Raw genomic sequence first — 27027 nt, forward strand, 5'->3', positions numbered from 1 at the left:
TTCGCTCTTCCCATGGATCACTAGCTAGGTTGAATTCGTATTTGCTGCTGCAACACAAACAAACAGGCACCCAATTCAGATCCACAAAACTAGACATATTCGGGTTGGACTTCAGCTTCTCTTAGAAGACTATCAAAGCATAAATCCCGGCCCTACCCATTTATATGAGACGGGATGGGCTCCCCACAGCCTAAAGGGGATGGGCTGTGGCCTGTGGGTGACTGTGGGGAACCCATCCAAACTGAGACGGGATGGGCAGTCCATCCCAAGCTCTATTTGAGATGGGATGGCTCCCCAAATAATGTGCCCCACGCACACCCCACAGGCCATAACCCATCTCCTCTGTGAATTGGAAGCATCTCTCCATGCAAGCCCATCAAGCACATAAATCAGTTATCCACAGGAAGCTCAACCTTGGCGCAGAATCAGTTGATCACTGTCAGACCAGCCTGAGCCATGCGCTGTATGTCTCAACTCCCAAGTATGTTACTTCTACTTCTTGGGATAAGATGTTTTCAACCATTCGTTGAGGAGATCCTTGCGTGAATGTCAATACCCAGTAGGATGAATTAATAGCCATGAATCCCACAATTTGTCATGTGTCGGAGCCAAAGGATCGTGGTCTACCCTTGGAAGAAGAGTGCAGCACTTTTCCAAACTTGTGAGCCAATCATGTCCGCTCAAATTGAAATTGGTAAAATGAAACCTACCCGAGCTAGGGTGGGTTTTGGTCGATTTAGATTCGATTCGTTTTATATATACTTCATTTTTATACATTTTTTAATCATGCATTCACTCAAATCTTTGAAATACAGCGTTAAAATAGGCCTAATAAATCAATGGGACCTAACCCATTGAGCCAATTTTAGTACGGGCCTTGAGCTTCCTGGGCTCTCGCTTAAGAAGAAGGATTTGTATATTAGCTTATTACGTTAACTTCTTTAAGGCTATTTTGTAAAGGTTTTCCTATCTTTCCCTACTTTTTCCTTCAAACGAAACAACAGCCTAAACTCCCTTTGAGAAGATTGCAAATTCTGGTTCAATATATATATGCGTTTTGGTTCAATTTTGCAAGTATTTGACCTATTGCAACAAAAAAAAAAAAAAATTCATTTAGGGTTTATTTGAAAAGATTGCAAATGCAGGTTTAGTGCATATATGCACTCCAGTTCAATATTACTTTTTTTTGGTAACATGTTCAGTTTTGCTAGTGTTTGGTAAGAATGCATTCTGAAAGTGACAGTCAAGGTTCAAAATTTCGTCACGTATTGGCCCATATCAGCCGATATGTATCGTTCCAGCAAGTTTTTGGCATGGTAAATGGTACCAAATTGAATGTGCCATATCTATTCGTCGTATCAAGACTGTATCATACCCATATCGTTGAGTATCGGTGCGTTTCAGCACTGTATTGGACGATACAATACGATTTTACTGTGGCGGACGATACAAGCCCTCTAGGTAGTGGAATGCCTCTGTGTTTTAAAACATGCAAAATATGCAAAATAATTATTTCATCTATTATGTCCATAAATCCATTCAATTTTTTGTTACATATTTACTTATCTTAATTTTAATTTAATTTTTAGAATAAAACATGCAAAATAATTACTTGATCTATTATGTCCATAATTAGATAGTATGTTTCTATTCCCAACTTCCCATTTATTGATTATAATATATTTTTTCATAAAACCCACTAAAATGTGTTATTTTTATGCATAAATAGCTCATTTATGTCTTATATTTAGTGATATTAATGTTTATTTATGATTTATTAGAGTATTTATAGCATTTCCATGTATTTCCATGCGTATCTTAATTTTTCGTCCGTATCCATGCGTATCCAAGGCGTATCCCGATACGTCTCTTAAATTTGCCTTTCCGATACACATAACATTTCTGATACTCTGAACCTTGGTGACAGTTTTCACAAATTTCAATGCATATTTGCATTCAAAATGAGAACAAAATTTACATCCAAAAGAGTATATGAACTTTGCGGTCTAATTAAGTTGATCAATGTTAAAAAGGTATATTTCAATCTAATGATTCATATTTGCATCCATTACAGCTAAATATCATTTGGCAAGGAAATAAATTTATCAATGCAAAATTTAACCAACTTTGTATTTGCATGAGGCCATAAAATAGAATACACTCTACAAATTTAAATTTATACTCTATTAGTCTATTTGCACTATACAAAATTATCATTACAAAACTAAATCAACTTTGCATTCCTATGAATCATACATATTTATGTTAACAAAATCCAAATGGTAATTTGGTTAGGGAGGAAAGGGATGGCACTTACCTTGAAAACATATTGGCTCAATGGCTTGTTTGGGAATGAGTTGAATATCTGTTAAAATTTGAAGGGCCCAGGCCCACTGCACGTGCAATATGTACATCCTTTAAATCAAGCATCTATTCATCCCTAATTGTTATGTTGTCCACGTGCGCAAAATTCATTGGTGGATGTCACCATCCAAGGATGATATTCTCATTTTCCAACCTAATCTTGAATAATGCCTTACCTTCCTACATACTTAAATTTGGTATAGGTAGAACGTAACTTCAGCATTTTCTTTTTTTCTTGTTTTTTAGGCCCATTGGCATTTTCTTTTCTTTTCAACCAAATTTGTGATATATTATATTTTAACTTTCTTTCAAATATTCATAGCAACCAAACAAAGCATGGGAGAGTGGAAATGGGAATATGAATCTGATGTAACTATTTTCGGCCAAGTACCAATGTTTTGTGATGTAAAATTTTTTGGCTAAGTACCTCGTTATTTGACCCGGTGGTGACGTGCCTTAGTGATGAGCTACTTGGTGAACTGCCTAGTGGCGAACTGCTTGGTGGAGAACTGCCTAGGGGCGAACTGCCTGGTGGCGAACTGTCCGGTGGCGAACTGCTTGGTGGAGAACTGCCTAGGGGCGAACTGCCTGGTGGCGAACTGTCCGGTGGCGAACTGCCTGGTGGCAAGCTCCCTGGTGGCGAACTGCCTGGTGGCGAACTGCTTGGTGGCGAGCTCCTTGGTGGCGAACTCCCTACTAGGCGGCCAGTGACTTAGAGAATGGTGGAGCTCCCTGGTGCAACGCAATCCGACTGCCCTCAGCATGAGGTGGTCTTCTTTCCCTTATAGGCAGTGGGAGCTGAGGGACATGCGAGAACTCCATCTTTTCCTCCTCTTTGTAGGTGGCGGGAGCTGAGGGACCTGCGAGAACTCCTTCTTTTCCTTCTCTTTGTAGGCGGTCGGAGCTAAGGGACCTGCGAGAACTTAATCAGAGGACCCGGGGGTATTTTCCCGACGGGGGCTCTTTGACGCTTAAGTTAGCACTCTGATTGTAGAGAGCTTTGAAGATGATATTGGAGAAACGAGAGAGCGAGAGAGCAGGGGTTACCTCCCTTTTTTCCATCCCCCTCCCCTTTGGGGGTGAGGTCTTTATATACCGGAGTCCTCGCGGGTTAGGTAGGTGAAAAGCCTCCAAACGGTAAGACTCATCACATCCCGTCAGAACCGGGGAACGGTGGTGAACTCCTCGAGGTCATCAGGTTGGCGCTTGTGTCAGGCAGCCAGGTCGGTGCCTGGGCCGGGTTGCCAGGGTGGCGCCTGTGTCAGTTGACGGGTCGGTGTCTGGGCCAGGTTGTCAGGTCGGTGCCTGTGTTAGTCGGCGGGTCAGTGTCTAGGCCAGGTCATCAGGTTGGCGCCTGTGTCAGTCGGCGGGTCAGTGTCTAGGCCAGGTCATCAGGCAAGAGATCTTCCTACGATACGCCAAACTACTCCTGTACCGAACTTCTCTACAAGTGGCGAGCAGCGGCATGCTGCTTATGGCAAGCTACCTTTGGCGAGCTGCCTAGCTCGTGGGGATGCATGCCGAGTTTATCGGTGGGCGTCTTATGGGCGGCTTGGCCGAACCATGTGCTAGGCTGATCCAGATCGGCCAGGTCGCGCAGGCCAAGCGCAGGTCGTGCCAGGTCGGCCAGACCGGTGCCTGGGTGGGTCCAACTTCGTAAGTTGTTGGTTGGGTGTTTGCCTAGTTGTCACGAGGTGCCACATGTCACAATTCCACTAGAGGGCCAAATCTGCACTCACCAATACCCCCCCACTCCCGAGTTGAGAGTAACTCAGCGAAGGGAGTAGATTTCTTTTGGCCCGTAAGCTAACAAGCTAGTAAGTGCTGATCCAATTTCTAGTGTGGCCCGTAGGCTTTGGGAGTGACTCATAGTCTACTCTTCTTTGACTTTTGCCCGTGCCGGAGAGGCGACCGGGTCTTAAGCAGTAATGTGGCCCGTAGGCTTTGGGAGTGACTCGTAGTCTACTCTTCTTTGACTTTTGCCCGTGCCAGAGAGGCGACCGGGTCTTAAGCAGTAATGTGGCCCGTAGGCTTTGGGAGTGACTCGTAGTCTACTCTTTTTTGACTTTGTCCGTGCTGGAGAGGTGACCGGGTCTCAAGTAGTAATGTGGCCCGTAGGCTTTGGGAGTGACTCGTAATCTACTCCTTTTTGACTTTGGCCCATGCCGGAGAGGTGACCGGGTTTTAAGCAGTAATGTGGCTCGTAGACTTTGGGAGTGACTCGTAGTCTACTCTTCTTTGACTTTGCCCGTGCCAGAGAGGCGACCGGGTCTCAAGTAGTAATGTGGCCCGTAGGCTTGGCCTGTGAGGTGTCGAGCTATGATGGTGCTACATCAGCTTCGTAATGCCGGTCACCCACTCCGACCAGAAGCTGCTAGGAGCTCGACCTTCGGGGGCAACACTACTAACTTTAGGTTGTCAGCTCACATGGGAGCCTTGGAAGGCTCGACCGGTAAAGGCGCCTATGTAGTCTGTTGGCCGCCAACTCCCGCGGAAGCCACGAAGAGCTCATCTTTGTAGGGGGGACCTTGCGGAGATGACTGATGTGGCATTATCTGAATCAAAAGTAAGGTTGGTAGAGCTACTTAGTCCGTTAGCTCCCTGCGTAGTCTTTGAGTTCATAAAAAATGTAAACTATAAAGTGATAGCTTCAATTTCTAAAAAGCGAGGACTTAGATTCGGTAAGATGAGAACTTAGCTTTTGTAGGATGAAAACTTAGCTTTTTGTAGCGTTTTCCCACAGACGGTGCCAATTGATGTAACCGTTTTCGGCCACGTACCAATGTTTTGTGATGTAAAATTTTTTGGCTAAGTACCTCGTTATTTGACCCGGTGGTGACGTGCCTTAGTGATGAGCTACTTGGTGAACTGCCTGGTGGTGAACTGCTTGGTGGAGAACTGCCTAGGGGCGAATTGCCTGGTGGAGAACTACCCGGTGGTGAATTGTCTGGTGGCGAACTCCTTGGTGGCGAGCTCCCTGGTGGCGAGCTCCCTTGTGGCGAACTACCTGGTGGCGAACTGCCTGGTGGCGAGCTCCCTGGTGGCGAACTACCTGGTTGTCAACTCACATGGGAGCCTTGTAGTCTGTTGGTGAACTGCTTGGTGGAGAACTGCCTAGGGGCGAATTGCCTGGTGGCAAACTGCCCGGTGGTGAACTGCTTGGTGGCGAGCTCCCTAAGGGCGAACTGCCTGGTGGCGAGCTCCCTGCTAGGCGGCCGGTGACTTAGAGAATGGTGGAGCTCCCTGGTGCGGTGCAATCCGGCTGCCCTCAGCATGAGGTGGTCTTCTTTCCCTTGTAGGCAGTGGGAGCTGAGGGACATGCAAGAACTCCATCTTTTCCTCCTCTTTGTAGGTGGCGGGAGCTGAGGGACCTGCGAGAACTCCATCTTTTCCTCCTCTTTGTAGGCGGTCGGAGCTGAGGGACCTGCGAGAACTGAATCAGAGGACCTGGGGGCATTTTCCCGGCGGGGGCTCTCCGACACTTAAGTTAGCACTCTGATTGTAGAGAGCTTTGAAGATGATATTGGAGAAACAAGAGAGCGAGAGAGCATGGGTTACCTCCCTTTTTTCCATCCCCCTCCCCTTTGGGGGGTGAGGTCTTTATATACCGGAATCCTCGCGGGTTAGGTGGGTGAAAAGCTTCCAAACGGTAAGACTCGTCACATCCCGTCAGAACCGGGGTACGGTGGTGAACTCCTCGAGGTCGTCAGGTTGGCGCTTGTGTCAGGCGGCCAAGTCGGCGTCTGGGCCGGGTTGCCAGGGCGGCGCCTGCGTCAGTCGGCGGGTCGATGTCTAGGCCAGGTTGTTAGGTCGGTGCCTATGTCAGTCGGCGGGTCAGTGTCTAGGCCAGGTCGTCAGGTTGGCGCCTGTGTCAGTCGGCGGGTCAGTGTCTAGGCCAGGTCGTCAGGCAGGAGATCTTCCTACAATATGCCAAACTACTTCTGTACCGAACTTCTCTATAAGTGGCGAGCAGCGACATGCTGCTTATGGCGAGCTGCCTAGCTCGTGGGGATGCATGCCGAGTTTATCGGTGGGCGTCTTATGGGCGGCTTAGCCGGATCATGTGCTAGACTGATCCAGGTCGACCAGGTCGCACAGGCCACGTGCCAGGCCGCGCCAGGTCGCGCAAGCCGCGCGCCATGCCGCGCCAGGTCGCGCGTAGGTCACGCCAGGTCGCGCGAGGTCGCGCAGGCCGTGCGCAGGCCACGTGCAGGTTGCACAGGCTACGCACAGGTCGCATAGGTCACGCCAGGCCGACCAGACCGATGCCCGGGTGGGTCCAACTTCGTAAGTTGTTGGCTAGGTGTTTGCCTAGTTGTCACGAGGTATCACATGTCACAATTCCACTGGAAGGCCAAATCTGCCCTCATCATAATCCTAGTCGGTCGCCACAACTAAAATCTCCGTTGGTCCCTCCGATCAAACCCATAATTCTTCTCGGAGTATAGTCTTGACTGTCGACTCTTGAGCAGAGTGAGGATTTCGGAAACCCAAATCTGTTCATAGTCTAAACGAAGAAAATAGGACGTATGAAGATTGAAGAAGCTATTTACATCAGTAAGATTATAAAGTAATAAAGTATTAACCCTCCATGATTATTATAATTAATTAATGTCGTTCGAAGACAAACATGCAAATATCAATCTGTTTTCTGCCTTGAAAATTGAAGACTTTGAAGTCACCCAGCATGCCGAGGAAGAACCGTGTTTTCCTCTGCTACTTAAAATTAAAAGCATCTACCTTTTTGTTTCCAACTTTCTCTCTTAGTTTTTTTCTCTTTTCCCCCTCCGCTGGAGAACAGTTCCATTGCTCTTCCTTTATATATAAATTAATTAATTCGTTTATTCTTGTTGAAAATTCTTTATGAGATTCAAGGTGCCCAATGAATCCAATTATGGGTACTGCTCTGGATCTCCGTCTTCTCGTTTTCACGTCATGTTTTTTGCTTTCCTGTTCTTCATACGATGAGCAGGGTACCAACAATTCTTTCACTGTTTCCGCCTTCGCCTACTCTGATATTAGGCTCAAGCCATACGACTGGCGTTACATCAGAGGTGCGTATTGCCTGTTATTTCTCTTTTCCCACCCTCCTCTTCAGTCTTCACTGTGTTTTAGTTCGTCGGTTGTTGGTCTCTACCTCCTTGGTTTTGTTCAACCAAGTTTCTGGCCGTTATTGGGTTGTGGGCTAAACTATTTCTGCTTTTAGGACACTTTTTTTAAGGCTTTTTAGGACACACTTAAGTAATCGATTAACTGATCCTTGTGATGCGGGATTGATTTATGTTCTTTTTTTTTTTTTGCTTTCTACTATTTGACAATTAATGTACTTTTTTACAAGCATTTCGTAGCAGTTTCATTATAGAGTATTCTACCGTTTTATAGAGTAGTCGTGGTGTTAATTCGGAAATTCCGTTTTTATTTTTAGCATGTACAAGGATGGGAGCAAGTGATGAACATTATTTCCTCTTTCCCTTCAGCTTTTTTTCATCTCGATTTTCCGATGTTCTTTTTTGTAGTGTTTAGGGTGTTCTACTAAGTTAGTCTAAGGAAAATATTTGGAATCGTTTACTCTTTTTTCTGATACAACGTTTATGTGGACTCGTTTAGCTGATTGGATAGTCTTACTGATTCTCTATTCAGCTTTCTACGTAATTGTCGTTTCAGTTTGCTCTTTCTTCTTCCCCCATTTTGTTGTTAAAGCTTATAGTGCACTTTTACAGATAGGAAGAGCCGAATACCAGTGAATATTAAAAAGTTTGATTCGTACATTCAATGTTCTATTCCAAGTAATGTTATAGAAGTTTAAGGATAAATTAATTGCTCATGTAGTGGGTGTGATATCAAGGCAGTGGATTTGAAAATACTGTAATGGATGGAGTTCAGTCTTTTATTGTTAACGTGTATTTTGAAACGTCATCTGATTGATTGTACATTTCTTTCTGCAAGAAGATATGTTCTTACAGATTTAATGTTGTAAGCTGTACTCCAAACACAATATTTCTATTGAAAAGGGTGCTTCATAACTCCAGTTATGTGAATCGAAGTTTGTGAAATGCTCAGAAAAGCTCAAACAAAGTTGGATATATCCCACTACAGGGACAATCCACTTAGTGTAGGAGTTGACATATACATACTCAATAGATAAGGGGAACTAATGCAGTATCAGTTGAGAATGATAGTTCAGACGTCTTATTCGGGAACATTTTGGGGTTACAATATGGTTGCTGTGAATTTGGTCCATTGTTCTGTTTGGCTGCTTTATCTTCTGTTCATGATACCTCCATTTTTGTCTATGCTGGTTATAGACAGCTGTGTATGGTTCTACCAAAGCTCTTCTTGAAGTTGTCTTTCTGGGCCAACATATTCTTTGAGATTTTGTTCAAGCTTGATAACTCATTTTTTATTATTTTTACTGTTTATAAACAAAGAGAAAACAGAATGTGCTTAGCTTGTATTTAATCTTGTCAAATAGAGGAAGAAATCTGAAAAAAGTTGTTTATTTATCCAAGATTTTGACTCTCACTTTCCAATTCTTAGGGACCTCCTTTTTGGCTTTACCATTGGATTCAAGTGTCTTATTTTTTTCTTCTCTTTTTTACTCATTGATTCAGTTGATCTTCCACCTTGGTTTGCTTCACTGTCAATTTCACTCAAGTCAGATGTGAATATTGTAAGTATGCTTTCCAATCTTCATAGAATCAGGATGGCCATCGCAGGTCTCACTGTTTCTCTGATATTGTTATTTTGAATTTCAAATTTTCTTCATAATTTCCAATATCAGTCGTATATTTTGAAATTCATATCATAAAATATAAATATATGATTCTTCAGAACATATAAGCATTCAAATGCAGGGTAGGCAGGATGCTCAGACTGGATCAATGCAAGGAACTGGGCCTCCAAACAGTTTGTTCTGATCACAAACTTCAATTAAAATGTATAAAAACAGATTGAGCTGTTGAATCACATTTCATCTCAGCTTGCTAGACTACCGAATGGAACCTCAAATTAAATATTTTATATTCAGTTGATATCATCTGTTGACCTGAGTCAGTGCATTTGTCCAACTGTATTAGACTGCTTGTTTAATTGACCAAATGAACATGTGATCTAGGTTTTAAAAGTATATGAAATATCCATCCATCAAATGTCATATTTCCATGTTTGTCCCCACTCTGGTTCTATTGTCTTGCTTGCCCATGTAGGACTGAGAATGGGTCAGGAAGACCCAACAGACCTGAAATGAACTGACCGAATTATAAAGGGTCTTGGCATGCATTATGTTTCCTGATTATAATTGGGCCGCTATTCATTTTGGTTGTTCCAAACCAACTATATATTTAGTTGTATATATAATCATGTATATGTGTATTGGCATATCACAAAGATGCCCCCTGTTTAAAAGGTACCTATTTTTCTTATGATATAGTTGTGATATTATCATATTATGATGTTCAAATATGTCAGTTTAACAAACAAGTAGGTTTATTGTTGAATTGCAGGTTAAAAGTATGGCTAACAATTACAATCCAGTCTTATTGGGCCAGATTCGATAGTCCCAATTGTAGATCCTGTCGGGTCTGGCTCAGAACTGGTTCTAGACATTTACTTATTAGTTGGGAGTGGATTTACCCTAATCTGGAAAAGATTCAGCCCATTGACGGCACTATGCTCATGATTCACATTGTCTGCAGGATAAGAGTATGATCCCCATGATATGCTTACGAGATGGCAGTCCTCCTCTTCCAGATGCTACAAATACTTCTTTAAAAGGTTTAAGTTATGCAATAGTTTCTCACCACTTCCATGTTCCTATATTATGTGTTGTTATTTCCAAACTCTGCAGCATATTATAAGCGCAGGGTCAGGATATGGTTAGTTGGTTTTCTAAACCTATTTAAGGAAAGGCGTATGACCCAATGGTAATCATTTCACGATTTACTGTTTCACATAGATTTCCACATATCCATTTTGGCCATGTTCATGCATCACAGCCCTATCCCATTGTATGAGTTATAAGAAATGTGATCTGAGATTCAGGTCCACCTTAAGCATTGGCTGTTTCTCCCAAATTTCTTCTGGGAAGTTCTATTTCTTGATGCATAACATGTAATGCCTTGGATTACTGTTAAAACTTTCCAGTTGTTAGCATTCCTGCTGCTGTATGAGCAAGATTATCAGTTTCTGCATAAACCTCTTCTCATGATTTAAAAACTTTCTGGGCTACTTTTTGTGTGAACTCTATCTCACCATTTAATATTTTCTTTTCATGTTTAACCATTTGTTGATTACTATTAGCTCAATAGACACTTTTGTTGTTGCAGCATCAGATCTTTTCTCTGACGGTTCTGTTGGAGGTTTACAAAATCTTTCAAATGTGGAACATTGTCATCTTTTGCAGAAAAATATGATGGTTAAATTGACAAATGAGCAGGCAAGTTAAAATTTGTGTGCATGTAACAAATGATAAATTATTTCTATCTGTACAGATACCAATCTCCTTTCTCCACATCTTGACAACAGATATTCAGTGATACAAAGTTGTTCATGAGAGTAGGTTTTGACAATATGAATCCTATGTTCATGGAAATAAATCCTTGATGATACTGGAACTATGACTTATAATCATTATTGTAATCAATCTTACCCCACTGAAGTCAGAGTGGAAGCACCTATCCCATTCATCCATTCTGCTCATTAGAGCCTATCCATTCTCATTAACAACATTTAATGTTGTCACTTGTCAGTAAGTCCAAACCATATGTTCCTCTATTAGCATCTTCAATCTCAGGATGAATCAATAACCCAGCCATCAACATTGAGCAAATATCGACCACAGTTATTCTACTATATTGAACCTTTACTTTAAAAGAATGTGTTTATTTCTCTCTCCAAATACCCCCAGCATACAGGTAAAGGAATAATGCTCCATGAGGTGTTAACCTTCCTACCACAAGCAATGGAAGACCAAGGAGAAAATATCTCATGCTGCCAAGGAGTCCTCCTTGACCTATCAGAGAAAAAATGACCAATCCTTGTATGTTTGAAAATGGAGAAGTACGCCCAAATGAACCTTGCCATGTTGCACTGCATAAACAAGTGATGGGCATCTTCTTGAATCCTTTGCACATAAACCCTACCGTCCTGCACTGTATGAACAAATGAGCCCTGCATCAGCTTATCTCTCAACTCAACTCAGTCTTAATCCCAATTGTTTGGGGCTGGCTACACAAATCCCACCCCACCATTTTGCTCTATCAAAAGCATAAGATATAAACTTGTGATATAATAACCTCCTGATTTCAGTTGATGATTGCCAAGTAATATCTAAACCTAGCAACCAAGCAAGCACTTAAACTTTTGGAGGATTAAGATTACTAAAACAACCCTTTATTTAAAAGTGCTCATTATTTCTTCTAATTAATTCATATAAAAAAAAACATAACAGAGAATTCCATCAACTCATTCCTTCCAACACTTAGAATCAAGCTAAGAAACATCTGCTTTAGATGACCTCTAATCTCCTAAGTAGTAAGTACATTCCTTCAATTCTCTATCTAGTGATGGATATCTGAAACTGGATGATATACAATCTGCTCCCTACTTTCCTCAGAACATTCCTTCGCCATGATATCCTTGTCACTCAACCTGTAGACTCTAGGGCATAAATTATATAACTTAAGCTCCGCCATGGTTCCTACTCCCAATAGGTTAAGATGGTTTACTCAACCTATGGAACCTATGGATTGACCTATCATCTTGGCTTTAGGTCACTCAATAGCCTGTTTACTGCAAGGTAAATCTGACCAATCAGAAGATCCAAATCAAGCTCTGGCCCCCATCCATCAGTCTCAAAAATCATAGTCTGGTCCAAGAGAAATAGAAGGATCTTCCAGAATGAAGCTAAAGAAGCAGATTGGTTAATCTCGCTCACTTTTGGCAAGCTGGTCTCTTGGGTAGCATCTGCTAAAGGCCTTCACACATCGGCTCTAGGAGCTCAGTTGAGAGCTAGAAGTCTGCTAGAGTTGTAACTTGCTCTTGAGTTCTTTTCTGGTGTATCTGGCTCTGGTTGTGAGGGCTGCTGTTGTATTCTCTTGTTGAATTTTAATAAAATTACCTTACCTTTTCTCAAAAAAATCAGTCTCAAAAATCAATTACAAGCAATGTTTGAGAGACCTGAATCTAGGACCTATTCAAAATCCACTTGTAGTGTACACTAATCGACCATTCAAGGCATCTTACTTGATTATATTACAGTCAATAATTATTAAATTCATTAGCAAATTATGGTTTTGGTGATTTTTAGGTCGTACTTAGCAATGAAGTCAAATTTTATCTGATACAAGTTAGAGGGTATAGGAAATGTAGGAGCTTCCAGAAAGGACACTGGTTGGTTGAGATAGCAAGAAATGATGTGACAGCCTACAATTTAACAATAGATATGGCTCTTGAATCCTTGATAGAATGGAGTGACAAAACAGGATTTGTTATAACTGACTCCATATGGTTGGGATACGGCTTTGTGAATTAGGTTGAGTACATCTGAAATATTTGTTCCAGTGTGCATCCTAATAAAAATATTTTGACTGCAATCCCTATCTGCCAGTCCTAGTATCTCTGCCCAATCATATTTATCTCTGAATTATCAACTAGAAGGTTTTATCAGTGCTGTCAGACGCAGGCTAGAGTGGATGGTTGGACCATCAGAACTGGGAACTGGCAAACTTGGTCAAATTTACCCCTTATACATGTCTTAATAGTTGTTGTAACCTCCAATAGTTACTATTTTATGCTTACTTTGATGTAAAATAGTTGTAAAGGATAATCTGAAACCATTTCTATTTTTCTATTTTTTTTTTGTTGCATCATTTGAGCAAGACGGACAGTCAAACTGGACAGTTAACCATTTGACCTGTAGCACAGTGGCCAAAATGGTTTTATGTCTGGTCCAAGTCTGGCAATTGGGTTTGAGTAGAATGGTTTATATGTTGCTTAAGAAGAGTAAGTTTCATTTTTGTTTTTATTTCTGTTTTCTTCTTTTCATCTATATCATTTGGTTAATAATAATGATTGAAGATGGATGTTTTTTCTACAGATCTCTCCAGGAGTTTGGTATGTTGGTTTGTTCAATGGCATTGGACCTGTGAGAACACAATCTAAAATGGTGAGTATTTCATACCATGAGTTTATGTATGCCTTCTATAATGGTTACTTTGAGACATTCTTCCTAGTTTGAGCTTTTTTTTTCTGTCCACTCTCTCCCTAGCATATAAGTAATTTCAATAATGCTCACAAATTTTTAAACCCAAATTTTACTTGAGGTGGGAATGCTTCTGCCACCTTAGAACTTTGTGTTGATGATATTGAAATAAATAGAACCTAGTTGGGGCCTGGGGGAGGAGGATGTGGAAGCCATAGAAAATTTAAGTATGAGAAACGTCTCTTATAGGAGCTATAATTAATTAATTATAAATTAAGGACTTTTTTGCAACCACAGACTATAAATAAAAGGAAAAAAACAAAAAAGTTTAGATTGTGGAAAATCCCATATTGTCATTAAGAGAGGTTTAAAGTGAAATATGCTTTCTAATTTATGGTTACAATGATATCATCATTATCTAAGCCTTGTTTCAGCTATATGGGATCAACTACATAAATCACGTTTTGCCACTCCATTCTGTTTATTGCTACATCCATTATTAAATTATGAGCAGTTAAATCATTTCTCACTACTTCAACCCATGTCCTTTTTTATCTGCCTTTAGCTCTTCTAGCCCCTTCAACTTGTAATAGATCACTTCTAATGGATGTTGTGGATGGTCTTCTATGCACGTGAACAAACCATGTCAATCTACTTTCTCTCATTTTATCACCTATTGGAGCTACTCCTAGGTTCCTCAGAATGTTTGCATTTCTGGCATGTTCTTTCTAGTTTTACCACTCATTCATCGTACATTGACATTTCTGCCACACTCACTTGTTGGACATGCTGTCTCTTGACTGCCCAACACTCTACTCCATATAACATCGCAGGCTTTACAGCTTTACAGCTGGTTATAATGGTATGCTACTTAGTTTTTAAAACAATTATTCTTTATTTTGATGATTTCTCTGTATTATGTTTTGCTTAACTAGTCCTGTACCACTCACAGATTCTTATGCTTGGGTTTCAGAGGCTTAATAGTATTACTAGAAATCCCCAAAACTGTTGAGAAAGGCTCTTCCTTTCCATGAACATGTCTTATTTCACAGTATTAGGTCCTTGGTTTTCCAACCATGTCTTTAGCGAATGTTTTCAGAAACTTTTGTTACTTATATTCATCCATTCACAATGACACTTATAATGTGAGACCTAAAAGCTATCATTGCTACTATGGTAAAAATGCAGATAATTCGAGGTCCAACATACTCAATCAGTGCCAATGTGAGTGTAGAAGGGTGCACAACTTCAACAACATGGGGCCCGTACTGCAACCAGACAGTTGACCCGCTTAGATGTGATATATCTGGTGTCTACAAGCAAACAAAATATCTTTTAGATGTTAATATGCACAACCAGACAGTGGAAAGTTTTGTTGGTTGCAGAAGTTCTTATGAGTCCGCATGCCACAGGGATGGTGAACCAAAAATTTACTCTCTGGAGGTGGTAGGGACAGCTGCACAATTGACAATTATGGCCACAAATATCAGTTTCAATGAAACAAATGCTGCAAATAAGACAGAAAATACCAGTGGAATTGTCTTGATGTGTTATGCTCGACATGATGCAATTCCTTTGACAAATTTGCATGATTATTCAAGTGATATAAGTCAAGCACCTTTGGTTATTAATTCACCAAAGGTTGGTCGCTGGTTTTTCAGTATTCAACCCATTTATCAGTCAGAGGTACACGGAAAGATGCAAGATGTAAATGTTAATGCTGATCTTTGCTATTCCATGGAGTGGCAAGTAATTCAATGTCCCATTGGAAAGGCAGGACCAAATTGTACATGGCAGAAATATGTGCTTCAGGTTTGATTGATGAATACATGTTCTCTCTACTTTCATTTTGTTTTTTCAACTTGTGAATTTCTCAGAGACGTGTTAGCCTACTATACTAACTGGTAAACCATAAGTTTGAAGGAAACATGAATGATAAAGGGTATATGAGCTGGTGACTGATAATGAATATAGGATTTAGGAAATATATGGTTTCAATTAATGTTAATGAGCAAATTATCAAAAAAAAAAAATAATGTTAATAAGCAAGATGCATAAATTTTCATTTTTTGCAGGTGTTTTCTGGCTCTTTATTTTTCACTCTATACATGCCAGCATGAGTAAAAAACACAAAACGTCAAGTTTCAAAAAAAAAAAAAAAACAGAGAGAGAGAGAGATGGCCCAAAATGTGGGCATGCACAAGCATAGGGGGGAAAGGGGGATAATGTATGCAGAGGCATGGTACAAAGAGGGACTAGGACCTTCTTGGGTTAGATTTGGAATGTATAAAATTTTGGAGGAACTTCACTACCTTGTTCCTTTTGTCATTTTTTCTTTTTCTTTTTGTGTGAATTTGTAGGAGTGGGCATCTCATTAAGGATTTCTCACTCACACTAGCAAAACCCCACAAGATTTGAACATATGGTTGTCATTTTCCTGGTTATTTTGCACCTGCTTGTCAGGGAAGCTTCATCCAGCTTTTATTACTAAATCATTCTAACTCAAATAAGATGAAAAAACCAGTTGGGGTCTCTTGCCCTGTTCATAAATTTGCTTCTCATATATAAGTCTACCAGGATCCTTGATGAAAATCATTAAGCCTTCTGGATTTATATTATAATATCCAAATGCATGGCATGCAATCTTATTGTTTCTTCACTATATTTTATCCATTGATTTGTATATGCTTTAAATGGTTAGGATGAAGGTTAAGCATCTTTCCACAGTCTCTTTCTACTAATATACATGATATATTAGAATACATTTGTTTCATTAACTTAAACTTACATCTTTTTATCATGCACTCATAGTGAAAAGATGATTGCTTTGACTGATATGTTGTGTACAGCTTATTTTCTAATATGTTTTGACTGGCTGAGATGATTTTCTGCAGACCATTCTTAGGAAAAATCCCTCTGTTCCTTTTGAGTCTTATTATTTGCCAATAGATGAAAAGATATCCTTGGAGTCGGCTAATTTCCCTCTGGAGCCCCTTTTAAGCAACTTCTCATTTGGGGACCAATTAGATAATGTTTGGACTTACTTTCTTCTGGACATTCCTCATGGTGCAGCAGGAGGCAATATGCATGTCCAATTAAAATCAGATATAAAATTGGAATATCAAATATATGCCAGGTTTGGTGGATTACCTTCTAAAGATACCTGGGATTACTATTACGCAAACAGGACAAGTAATAGCAATGCGTCCATGTTTTTCAAATTGTATGATTCTAGTGAAAAAAGAGCCAATTTTTATATATTATATGTTAAAGAAGGCACTTGGAGTTTTGGGTTAAGGCATGGTAATCCTTCCAAACATCAGACTACAATGTCAATTTCTATTGAGAGATGTCCAAAACAATGCTCTAGTCATGGGACATGTCAGAATGTTGTAGATGCAAGTGGTTTGACACTATACAGGTATTAGATTCTGCTATGTGCTTATTTTTTAAGCCTCTCGATTTATAAATATGTTTATCCTCTTCCTAGGGGAATCACATACTCTTTATCTCCCATGACCCCCTCTCATGCCCACATGTGGAAGCTTGGTAATCTATCATTTTTTAACCTTGTCTTTGTATTCTCAGCTATTGCTCTTGTGATCGGAACCATGGGGGATTTGATTGCAGTGTTGAAATCGTCTCACGTGAAGGTAAGTGTGTAACAATGTTTTGAAAATCATAATTGTATCATAAATCGTAGAGAAAGTTGAATCATATTGAATCATGAATCATATTGTAAATCGTAAGATTGTTTCTATTTTTTGCAAATTTGTCAAAAAATAATTATTTATACACTAAAGGATATATATATATATATATATATATATATATATATATAGGAATGTGGTTTTACTCTATATTTAATCCATATCTACCATATATGTACCTATAACAATAAAACTTACCACTTGTGCAATTTAAGCCTAAGATGATATAATCAAGTTTGAAAGTCAAATAATCTGCATGCAATGGCTCTTTAACCTACATATGATGGAAAATAAACTTAATGTTTGGTCTTAAATAACATAAACAAATTATTTTCTTCTATGGGCTTTAAAAAAGCTTCCCTTGACAAAATTATTTATAAACAAAAAAAAACGGCTAATGAAAACTAATTCTTAATTGAATTTATTTGAATTGTAGTGAATCACAGGAATCATATAAAACATAAGATTTATGAATCAAATCGTAGGATTCAAACAAAAAAAAAAACATAAGATTTTTGCAGAAAAGGATTCAGAAATAAGACTCAAATCAAAACCCTTGGGAGTCATGATTCATGAGTCTCATCTTAGACCATTTGGAGAAGAATGGTGCTTTGGTAGGTCATAATAAACCCTTCTGCTTCTTGTGCTAGTTTTTTATTCAACCTAGTTTTCATTTCTTCTTTCTATATTGTTTATCCTTTGCTTATCAGGTAGCTTCCTTTTTTAGTATAGTAATATCACCAAAATCCTGTATCACATAAAAGGCCTTATCCAATGTTGATCCCTACTGGTAGAATTGTGTAATGAACCTGGAAAAGAAATTTTGAATTAGCACAAAATCAGACAGCCAAGCTGATACAATATAATGGAACTGTCCTGGCTCTGTGTCCAATATAATGGAACTTTCTTTTAAGGTATAATAACTTTGTTGGCAGCCAAGCTGATACATGTATGGATGTCTCATTGGTCAAAAGTGAGGAAGTTTAATGAAACAGTTACTTGCTTTCACAAAGGAAAGTCTACTTCATTTATTGAAGAAAAGCAATTTACTTTCCATCACAAAGACCCACTGAAATTATTTAACAAAACTGTCATTCTCATAATGAAAGGCCCAACTCTAATAGTTATTTTCTCCCATTATTAGTGTTTAGTTTCCAAGGGAAACATCATTTGGGCCTGATCTTTCCATTAAATTTACTTTATTTGTCATGTGATGTAATATGTGTTCATATTTTTTCCATCTTCTAAAGAATCCCTTTATCTGTAATCTAATTCACTCATTCTTGAAAAATAATGTAGGACATATATGGCAGTCAATTGCTCTTATCTCATCAAATGCAGCAGCTTTGTTGCCAGCATTTTGGGCCCTTCGGAAAAAGGTAAGGTTCACTTGAAATGCATACTGGAGTTTATTTGTAAACTCAGAAATTAAAAACTTGACACCTACTGATATCTAGTTCAGAGCCATTACCCAATGCATTGTTAGCACAAAGTGGCTTTCAGACTCAAACCCACATTGACGTTCTGATACTTGTCAGGCTGAGATGTACCATCACACTAGGCAATGACTTTCCAACCATTTCTCTTCTTAACTAGTTATATTCCTATCCCACATTGTGATTAACTTCATTTATTGCTCTCTGCAGGAATTTGCAGAGTGGGTGCTCTTCACATCTAGTGGAATTTCAAGTGGATTGTATCATGCATGTGATGTGGGCACTTGGTGTGCTCTCTCCTTTCATGTTTTGCAGGTACACGAGTTCTTTATAGGGGGGGAAAATGCCCCTTGCCTAATGGTTGCCAATGTAATTAACTTAACCGATCATTGTGATCATTCAACATCTTAACCAAAGTATTTCATATGTTTTAGTTTATAAACATTGGGAAATTGTCTAAAACTCATCATGAGTTTTCAACATTTCTCATAAACTCACCACAACTTTTCTAAATGTCTAAAACTCACCATGTCAGTAAGTTTTTATTTTCCAAAACTCACCATCCATTAGTGCACCATTAATGCTTCTTAACAGAGATGTTCATGTCAGCATAAATAACAATTTTCAAGACCAAATTACCCTTGAATGGTGAGTTAGAGAAAAAATGGTCTTTTTCAGTATTCAATTTTCTCGTTTTTTTTTGCATTTTTAGTATTTTGTTATAATTTTCAATGTTTTTTTATAATTTCTTTTTTTTTTACATTTTTCTATTTTCTACAATCTATAAATTTTCCTTTTTTATTTATTTATAATTTCTTTGTTTTTCTATAATTTTTGGTGTTTTTTCTACAATTTTTATTTTCTGATTTTGTTTTTCAATTTCTATAGTTTCTATAATTTGAAAATAGTTTTTTATTTTGTTTGAAATTTCTACAATTTATATTTTTCTATGAAGGTTAAAATGGTAATATATTAACACCCGTTAATCTGTTTTACGTCAAATTAGTGACATGGTGAGTTTTAGACATTTTGAAAAGTTGTGGTGAGTTTAAGAGAAATACTGAAAACTCATGGTGAGTTTTAAACAATTTCCCATAAATGTTGACATTGCATTCAATCTGCATGATGGGAACAGTAAAAAAAAAGGGAGCAAACCAGGGGGGAATGGTTGTTCTTATGGAATGCCTCTAAATAATATACCCATACTTAGAGTACCCATGGAAATTTTGTGTTTCAGGACAATTTTTTTTTCCTAAACTACATAGATCTTATAACTGTATATACTTTAGGTTCAAAAATAAATAACATCCAGTGAAGTACCAGATGTTGTAAGGTTAGCATGTCCAAAAGATCAGCAGGAAAAGAATATGTTTCATTCTTTTTCTCTTAATATTTTAAGTAGTACCTGAGATATTGCCATAATTAGTTTGTCATAATTAATGAAGGTTCACAGTACCTATCACAAAGACAGTAAGAATTGGCCTTTGATGCCTGTGTTTTAAATTATATATAAAAATGTAATCTGATATCTGGTTTCAGTTTATGGACTTTTGGCTTTCGTTCATGGCTGTTGTGAGCACCTTTGTGTACCTAGCAGCTATTGATGAAGTTTCAAGAAGGGCAATTCATACTTGTGTATCAATTCTTACAGCTCTCATGGCTGCAACTGGAGCAACTAGGTAAGGAGAACTGTTGGACTTAGTTTTACTGTCTTGAAACTTAAAATTTTCTTTGGTAGGTACAAGTTCCTCCTAACCAGTTATTAATTAGCATTGCAGGTCTGCCAATATAATTATTGTCATAGCCATTGGAAGTCTAGGTCTTTTTATTGGATGGCTAGTAGAGTTTTCTACAACACATAGGTCAATATCATGGTCAACAGGCTTCTGTTTAAATATCATTGATGGGTATGTTCCTTCAAAGTTCACAGATATTTTTGGATAAATTGTGCACATATCACTCCAGCATTAGATTAGATATATTGGTAAATTCTGTATTTTCTTTAATTTTGGAAGGTTGAAGAACTTCTTGGATATCTTCACTGGTTGAGTCCATTATTATGTGAGAAACATTCTTTTAGAGATGACTTTCATTTCATTATCTTAAAATATTCTGAATTGTTTTTTTCCTGGAGTGATCCATTTACTCATTTATTATGGCTTAAGTTTTTTTTACCAGTTTCTGCAAATTGTTATGCCATTTTTTCTCATTTCCTGCTTTAGTGCTTCAAGTGATTTCTTTTTCCTGAAAATCATTATTTTCATGGGTGAGAATTTTTTAAATGCTTTTTTAAAGCTGTCACTATATGGAGTGCTATCCCATGATGATGGCAGGAATTGAAAAGGTCCCAGGAAAGATAAACATGTAAAGGCTTATTCGCTGCTCACTTACTGTCTAACTGTTGACCAGTGCTTGTAGATCATTCATTGTAAAGGCCATCATAATCACCTAAATAAGGCAATTCTTCTTAAATTGCTATATTCCTTGTGCTTTGTGTATGAGAAGAGGAAAACAGAAATGATTATCTTTGGATAAGCTGTTTTGTTTTTTCCTTGAACAAGACTGTTTTTTCCTCTTTACATGTATGAAATTTAAAACTTTCGTTTACTGCAGATGGAGAGGATGGGTCCGTAATCTTATCAAGACATTATTTAAACGTTTCCACTGGGTTTTTGTGCTCCTGGGTTTCATTGAATTGTCCATGGCTGCCATTAGCTGGAAACTTGAGAGCAGTGAAAGCTACTGGATTTGGCACAGGTATGATGGAGAGAGAATACTTCGTTTTCTACCTGATGCATTTGAACTGTGAGGCATACAACCTAACATCTTTTTTTCTCTTATGACTTTGCAGTTTGTGGCATGTCACCATATACACATCTTCTTTCTTCTTCCTCTGCTCAAAAGTGATGTCTGTAGATACCAGAAACCATGAACGTTCAGATGGAGATTATGCTCTAACTCGGCAGGATTCTTTCCCAAGGGTTGGATAAACAGAGAGGAAAAGTGATCTAACAGCCATGGGCAATGTAAGTTTCAGGGACCAAGTGACAGATAGCCACATTAACTATAGTGGATTGGTGAATTTACAAGTTGTACAGCTCTATTTTTCTCAGCAGAAGTTGTTCAAGAGACGCCTTCTACAGTAGTGTCTAGTATTGTGAGAATCCAGCTTACTTTGATGTATAATAGTGTCTTTGTTAGTTACCTTTGATTTTGTATAGTATTACACTGATAAAGTTGTGATTAATACTTGAATCTTTTGTGAGGATCACAAACAAGCTGCACAGCTTCCTGCAGTACGATTTAAGTAGAGTGCCAAATACCAATGGCTTTTTTTTTTTTTTTGTTTCCATTGAAAATAATTGCTTTTTGTAGAGGTGAAGTTCAACGGTCAAGTTTGCTCTGTTGTAAGTTAAACCTCAGCAGTTAGCACTGTATGGAACCAAGATTAGAAAAAAGAAAAAAAAAAAAAAGACTTGCCTTCCTAAAATACAAATGCAGGATTAGAGATATTGGTGTGATTGAGAAAATTATTTTTTTTGGATAGGCAAATTAAATGGGAATCAAAAATATTCCTTGTAATTAAAATATTCAAATATTAGGGTGGTTAATTATGCTTATAAGTTGTAAATGCAATGACAATTCAAATAAGTCCATATTTACATGTAAGAAACCTGAACATATGCAGCAGAAGCTGACTTGAGGGAAATGAAAAACATAGAGCATTCATGATTGTTTGGGAAACCAAGTGGCACATATCGTCATTTTGTACCTGATCTACAGTTCCTATTTTTTGTCTCCCTCGGTTTTCCCATGATTGTTCACTGAACATTTTAACTGAATGAATAGCACTTTTTGGCGTAAAAAAAATAAAAAATAAAAAAAACATACAGCATTCAAACAAAAAAGGTATGAATTTTATGTGGCTATAAGCATATATATTTAAATATTATGAAATGATAATAAACGATGTGAATTTGAATCAGATTGAACTTTACTCCTAATTCAAATAATAATGCAATAAGATCAAAACTTTAGTGTCTTTTGATTGACCCCACCTTGTAACAGAGGTGCTATTGAAAACCAGGAGTTATTTTGTCTTCTCAAGGGGAATGACTTCTTTAGAGTTTGAGAGCCCGTTTATAAGGGCTAAGTTCAAGATTCGGCTAAGCTGGTTCAGCTGGTTTGGAGTGCTGTAGGTTCAAAGTATCGTCCTCGATAGCTTATCAAGAGTTTATTTCATCTTATTTATTTTGTTATTTTGGTTTGATGTTTTGAAAATACGAACGCCATATCACGTATTGATATATAAACATAAAATAACCAAAATATGAAGTGGATAACTCTTCAAATGACTGACTGACTGACAACCAATTTGAGCTCTCCAGAGTCCAGATTTCTCACCATAGGTTATATGATATTCATATGAACGAACCTCAGAAAACCAGAAGCTGATGAGCTTCAGCCCTCCCAAATGGGCACTGAGGGCCTTTTGGGAGGGCTTAGCTTAAATTAAACTGCCTTGCTTCTTCGACTTCATTGAAGAAGCTATTAGAAGAGGCTTGTCTGGAGAGCTGGCTAAATGTGAAATGCAAAAATAAAGAAAATGATTTCAGTGTTTTCTATTTTACACCAAAAAAAAAATCAGCATAAAACAATAAATATAGAGATCATAACACCCATTAACACGTGACACAGCACTTGGGACACGGTTGACTCAACTGCTATTTCCGGTTTGAGCTGCCCAACTGATCAACACGGTCGAGTCTAACAATACTGCGATTTAGTCCTTAGAGTTAGGGTTGTCCATGAAAAATCGAAAAAACCAAAAAATTGAACTAAATTGAGAAAATCGATTTGCAAAGTTCAGTTAATCGAATCAATCGGTTTGGTTTCGGTTTGGAATTTTTGAAAAACTGAAGGACCAATTCGGTTTTCGGTTAATCTACAAAAAAATTGGCAGTTAATTGAACCGACCGGTATATATATATATATATATATATATATGTCACATATTTTCTATATATTACTGCCATATGTATTTTATATAACTGAACCGACCGTGCAGGAAATGGAAACTACTCATCCACGAGAGCAACCCAGTAATTACTGCCATATAAATAACAGTAGTTACTGATTATTACAGTAATTAATTATTGTAATTTAATAATTACTGATTATTACTGTTATTATAAATTACTGTAATTTAATAATTACTGATTATTACAGTAATTTAATAAATATATCTATTTATTTTAAAATTTTCTGATTATTACAGTAATTTAACAAATATATAATTAGTGATTATAATTAATAATTACTGTTATTATAAATATTGTTAATAACTAGATATTTACTTTAAAATTATAAATACTATTAATAAATTACTGATTATAACAGTAATTTAATAAATATATAATTAGCGATTATAATTAATAATTACTGTTATTATAAATATTGTTAATAAATAGATATTTACTTTAATTTTATTTTAAATTAAAATTATAAATATCGTTATTAATAAATACTATTAATAATTTTAGTAATTATTGTTATATTAAAAATAATTAAAAATGTTATTAAAAGTATAGTTATTGATTATTTAGTAAAATATTACAATTACTGACTATTACGGATAAATATTGTTAATTTAATTTAATTTTGGTAATTATTAATTTAATGAATATTATTAACAAATCCTATTCATAAATCTAATATTTACTATTATATTAAAAATAACTAAATAATATTATTAAAACTATCATTAATGATTAATTAACTAAATAGTATAATTACTTACTATTATCCATAAATGTTGTTAATAACGTTCTGACAACCGACGATTCGACCATTCGGATCAAACGGATGGCCCGTTCTGACAACAAAAATTACAAGCAAAAATCTACGGATCAAACGGATGGCCCGTTCGAACAAATGGTCCGTTTTGACAACAAAAATTATAGGGAAAAATTTGAGTTTGTGGGGTCCATTAAATAGTATCATACATGTTATGTCATTCGAGCATGTTTCTCAAACGACCCGAAAATGAAACCGTTCTAGCCACCAGTTTTTGGGTCAATGGTTTAACTGTTTGGTTCGAATGGACAGCCCGTTCTGACAACAAAAAATTACAAGCAAAAAAATACGGAACCATTCTGGCCACCAATTTTTGGGTCAATGGTTCGATGGTCCAGTTTGAACGGACAACCCATTCTAACAACAAAAGTTATAGGCAAAAAATTGAGTGTGTGAGGTCAATTAAGCAGTATCATATGTGTTATGCCATTCGAATGTGTGACTCATACGACCCAAAAATGGAACCGTTCTGGCCACCGATTTTTGGGTTGACGGTCGAATCATCCGGTTTGAATGGATGGCCCGTTCTAACAACAAAATTTTAAAAAAAATGAAAAAAAAAATAGTTAAAAAACATTGAACGGGTCAATGGGTTAATGGTTCAAACACTCGGATCAATGAGTTGTTGACCAATTCAACGGTTTTTGGCCAGGGATCGGGTTGGGGTAAAATGGAACCAGTTAGCTAGACGGTTCCTAATTAAAAAAATAAAAAAATGGATGACCCATTCTGATAAATAAATTGTAGGCAAAAAATTGAGTGTGTGCGGTCCATTAAACAGTACCATACGTGTAATGTCATTTGAGCGTGTGACTCATACAACCTGAAAACGGAACTGTTCTAGCCACCAGTTTTTGGGTCAATGGTTCGACTGTTCGACTAGAATGGATGGCCCATTCTGACAACAAAAATAAAAAAAATAAAAAAATGACCAAAAACCATTGAATGGTCAATGATTCGACCACCTGGGTCAATGGGTCATTGATCGATTCAACGATTTTTTGCTAGGGACCGAGATTAGGATAAAATGGAATTGGTTGCCTGAATGGTTCCCAATTAAAAAAAATGGCCAAAAACCATTGAATGGGTTAACGGGTCGACAATTTGACCACTCAGGTCAATGGGTCGTTGGCTGATTCAACGGTTTTTTGCCTAGGACTAGGTCAACGGGTCGACGGTTCCATTCCAACCCCTACGAAGTAGGGCCCCTTCGCTAGTATTATATTTATAATGATTTATTTATAAATATATTATATATCATTTATTATTTATAATATAATATATATTATAAATATAAAAAACTGAAAAAATGAATAACCAAATTAGTCAAAACCGAAACCGGCGGACCAGTTAATTGGTGGTATCGGTTTGGTTTCAGTTTGGAGAAATTGAAAAACGGGTACCACTAGTTCGGTTTACAAAAAAAAAAAGTCATGGTTCGGTTAACCGAACCGTGGACACCCCTACTTAGAGTTAGAGATACATTTTGGGCGGGTTGGGCGAGCTTTAAGGTCAACCTAGGCCCCTGAGTTTTGGGCATAAAGCCCAATTTTGGACCAAACCTGATGTTATGCCTCATTTTCCAGCTTAAACTAAAACTTAACAAACTTGGGTTGGGAACCGGTCAGAGCTCCGTTTGGGTTGATCAGGCAAGTATTCAGGCCCAAATTATTGAATGGATGCATATATGGATATGTATAAATGTATGTGTGGATGGATGGATGGATGGATGGTTAAACGAGTTGCCTACCTAGCTAGCTTCCTTGCTTTCATTCTTCCTGTCCATCTCACTCGCAGATGGAGAGAGCTGACTCTTCTTTAAGGCGCGGTGAGTATGTCTGTAGCGCCTCCTTTTGGACACTTCGGATGAACTGGTGGCTTCAGTTATGATGGGTGCGGTAGCTCGGCTTTCCACCGGGGGCTGGTTTAGGTTTTGGTCAGGAACCTGGTTAGGAACTTGACTAGGAACCCGAACAGGAGCCGAGTTAATGTTCAGCCCAGCGTTCTGTCATTGCTGTGGCCATTGTTGCTGTGTTCGCTGGTTCTATTGTTAATCCTGCTACTAGTGCCCCCTATAAGTGTGGCAAACTTATCTTCTCAGGCCCTCATTTGATTGCTCTAAAGGAAAGGGAGATCCATCATATGGATGGGCAAACCATGCAGGGTGGCTGGGCGAAATTTCAAAAATTTTCTTTCTCCCTTCTAAGAATCCTATTCCCTAATTTAGAAAAACTGCATTTTTCAAGGTTCGTTCTTGAAACAAACTGGACCAAATATGAAACAAAGATTAAGGGAGGGATATACCTAATACAGAATCAATAGTAGTTCCCAACACAGGTATTCATGCCCAAAGAGTTCACCAAATCCGTCCTCCACTAAAGATGACACAGCTTAGGGCGAGGCAGGATCAACAAAGAGATTCTTCAGTAAGAACCCCAATTCTTCAGCAAGAATCACGTAG

At 38.0% G+C, this 27027-nt stretch overlaps 1 protein-coding gene across 6 annotated transcripts; it reads left to right on the forward strand.

The window, feature by feature from the left end:
- The first annotated feature begins 6844 nt into the window (after window positions 1-6844).
- Window positions 6845-22049, forward strand: LOC148879873 (uncharacterized). Of its 6 annotated transcripts, none has more exons than XM_088961592.1 (14): window positions 6845-7418; window positions 8976-9034; window positions 10059-10137; window positions 10689-10798; window positions 13460-13528; window positions 14753-15376; window positions 16459-16985; window positions 17153-17217; window positions 18574-18653; window positions 18921-19025; window positions 20250-20389; window positions 20489-20617; window positions 21324-21467; window positions 21562-22049. In XM_088961592.1, exons 1-14 carry the CDS (start codon window positions 7247-7249, stop codon window positions 21698-21700), a joined length of 2442 nt encoding a protein of 813 aa, XP_088817718.1. In that variant the 5' UTR covers window positions 6845-7246; the 3' UTR covers window positions 21701-22049. The 6 variants fall into 6 exon arrangements, 4 of the variants coding, with proteins under 4 accessions (XP_088817718.1, XP_088817717.1, XP_088817720.1 ...); XR_016104375.1 differs by having other exon boundaries at window positions 6996-7418; window positions 20481-20617; XR_016104374.1 differs by having other exon boundaries at window positions 6997-7418; window positions 18921-19079; window positions 20481-20617.
- Window positions 22050-27027: the final 4978 nt, after the last annotated feature.

The sequence above is a fragment of the Nelumbo lutea genome, chromosome 1 (assembly GCF_056320005.1).
Source record: "Nelumbo lutea isolate HS-2025 chromosome 1, American lotus-T2T, whole genome shotgun sequence".
NCBI lineage: Eukaryota > Viridiplantae > Streptophyta > Magnoliopsida > Proteales > Nelumbonaceae > Nelumbo > Nelumbo lutea.

Excerpts from the sequence above, each read along its gene's own strand:
- LOC148879873 (XM_088961591.1), top strand. The coding sequence starts at position 7,247 with ATGAATCCAATTATGGGTACTGCTCTGGATCTCCGTCTTCTCGTTTTC. Across the intron at positions 7,419-8,975 it reads CGACTGGCGTTACATCAGAG|TTGATCTTCCACCTTGGTTT; the intron begins GTGCGTATTGCC and ends TCATTGATTCAG. Across the intron at positions 17,218-18,573 it reads TGAAATCGTCTCACGTGAAG|GACATATATGGCAGTCAATT; the intron begins GTAAGTGTGTAA and ends AAAATAATGTAG.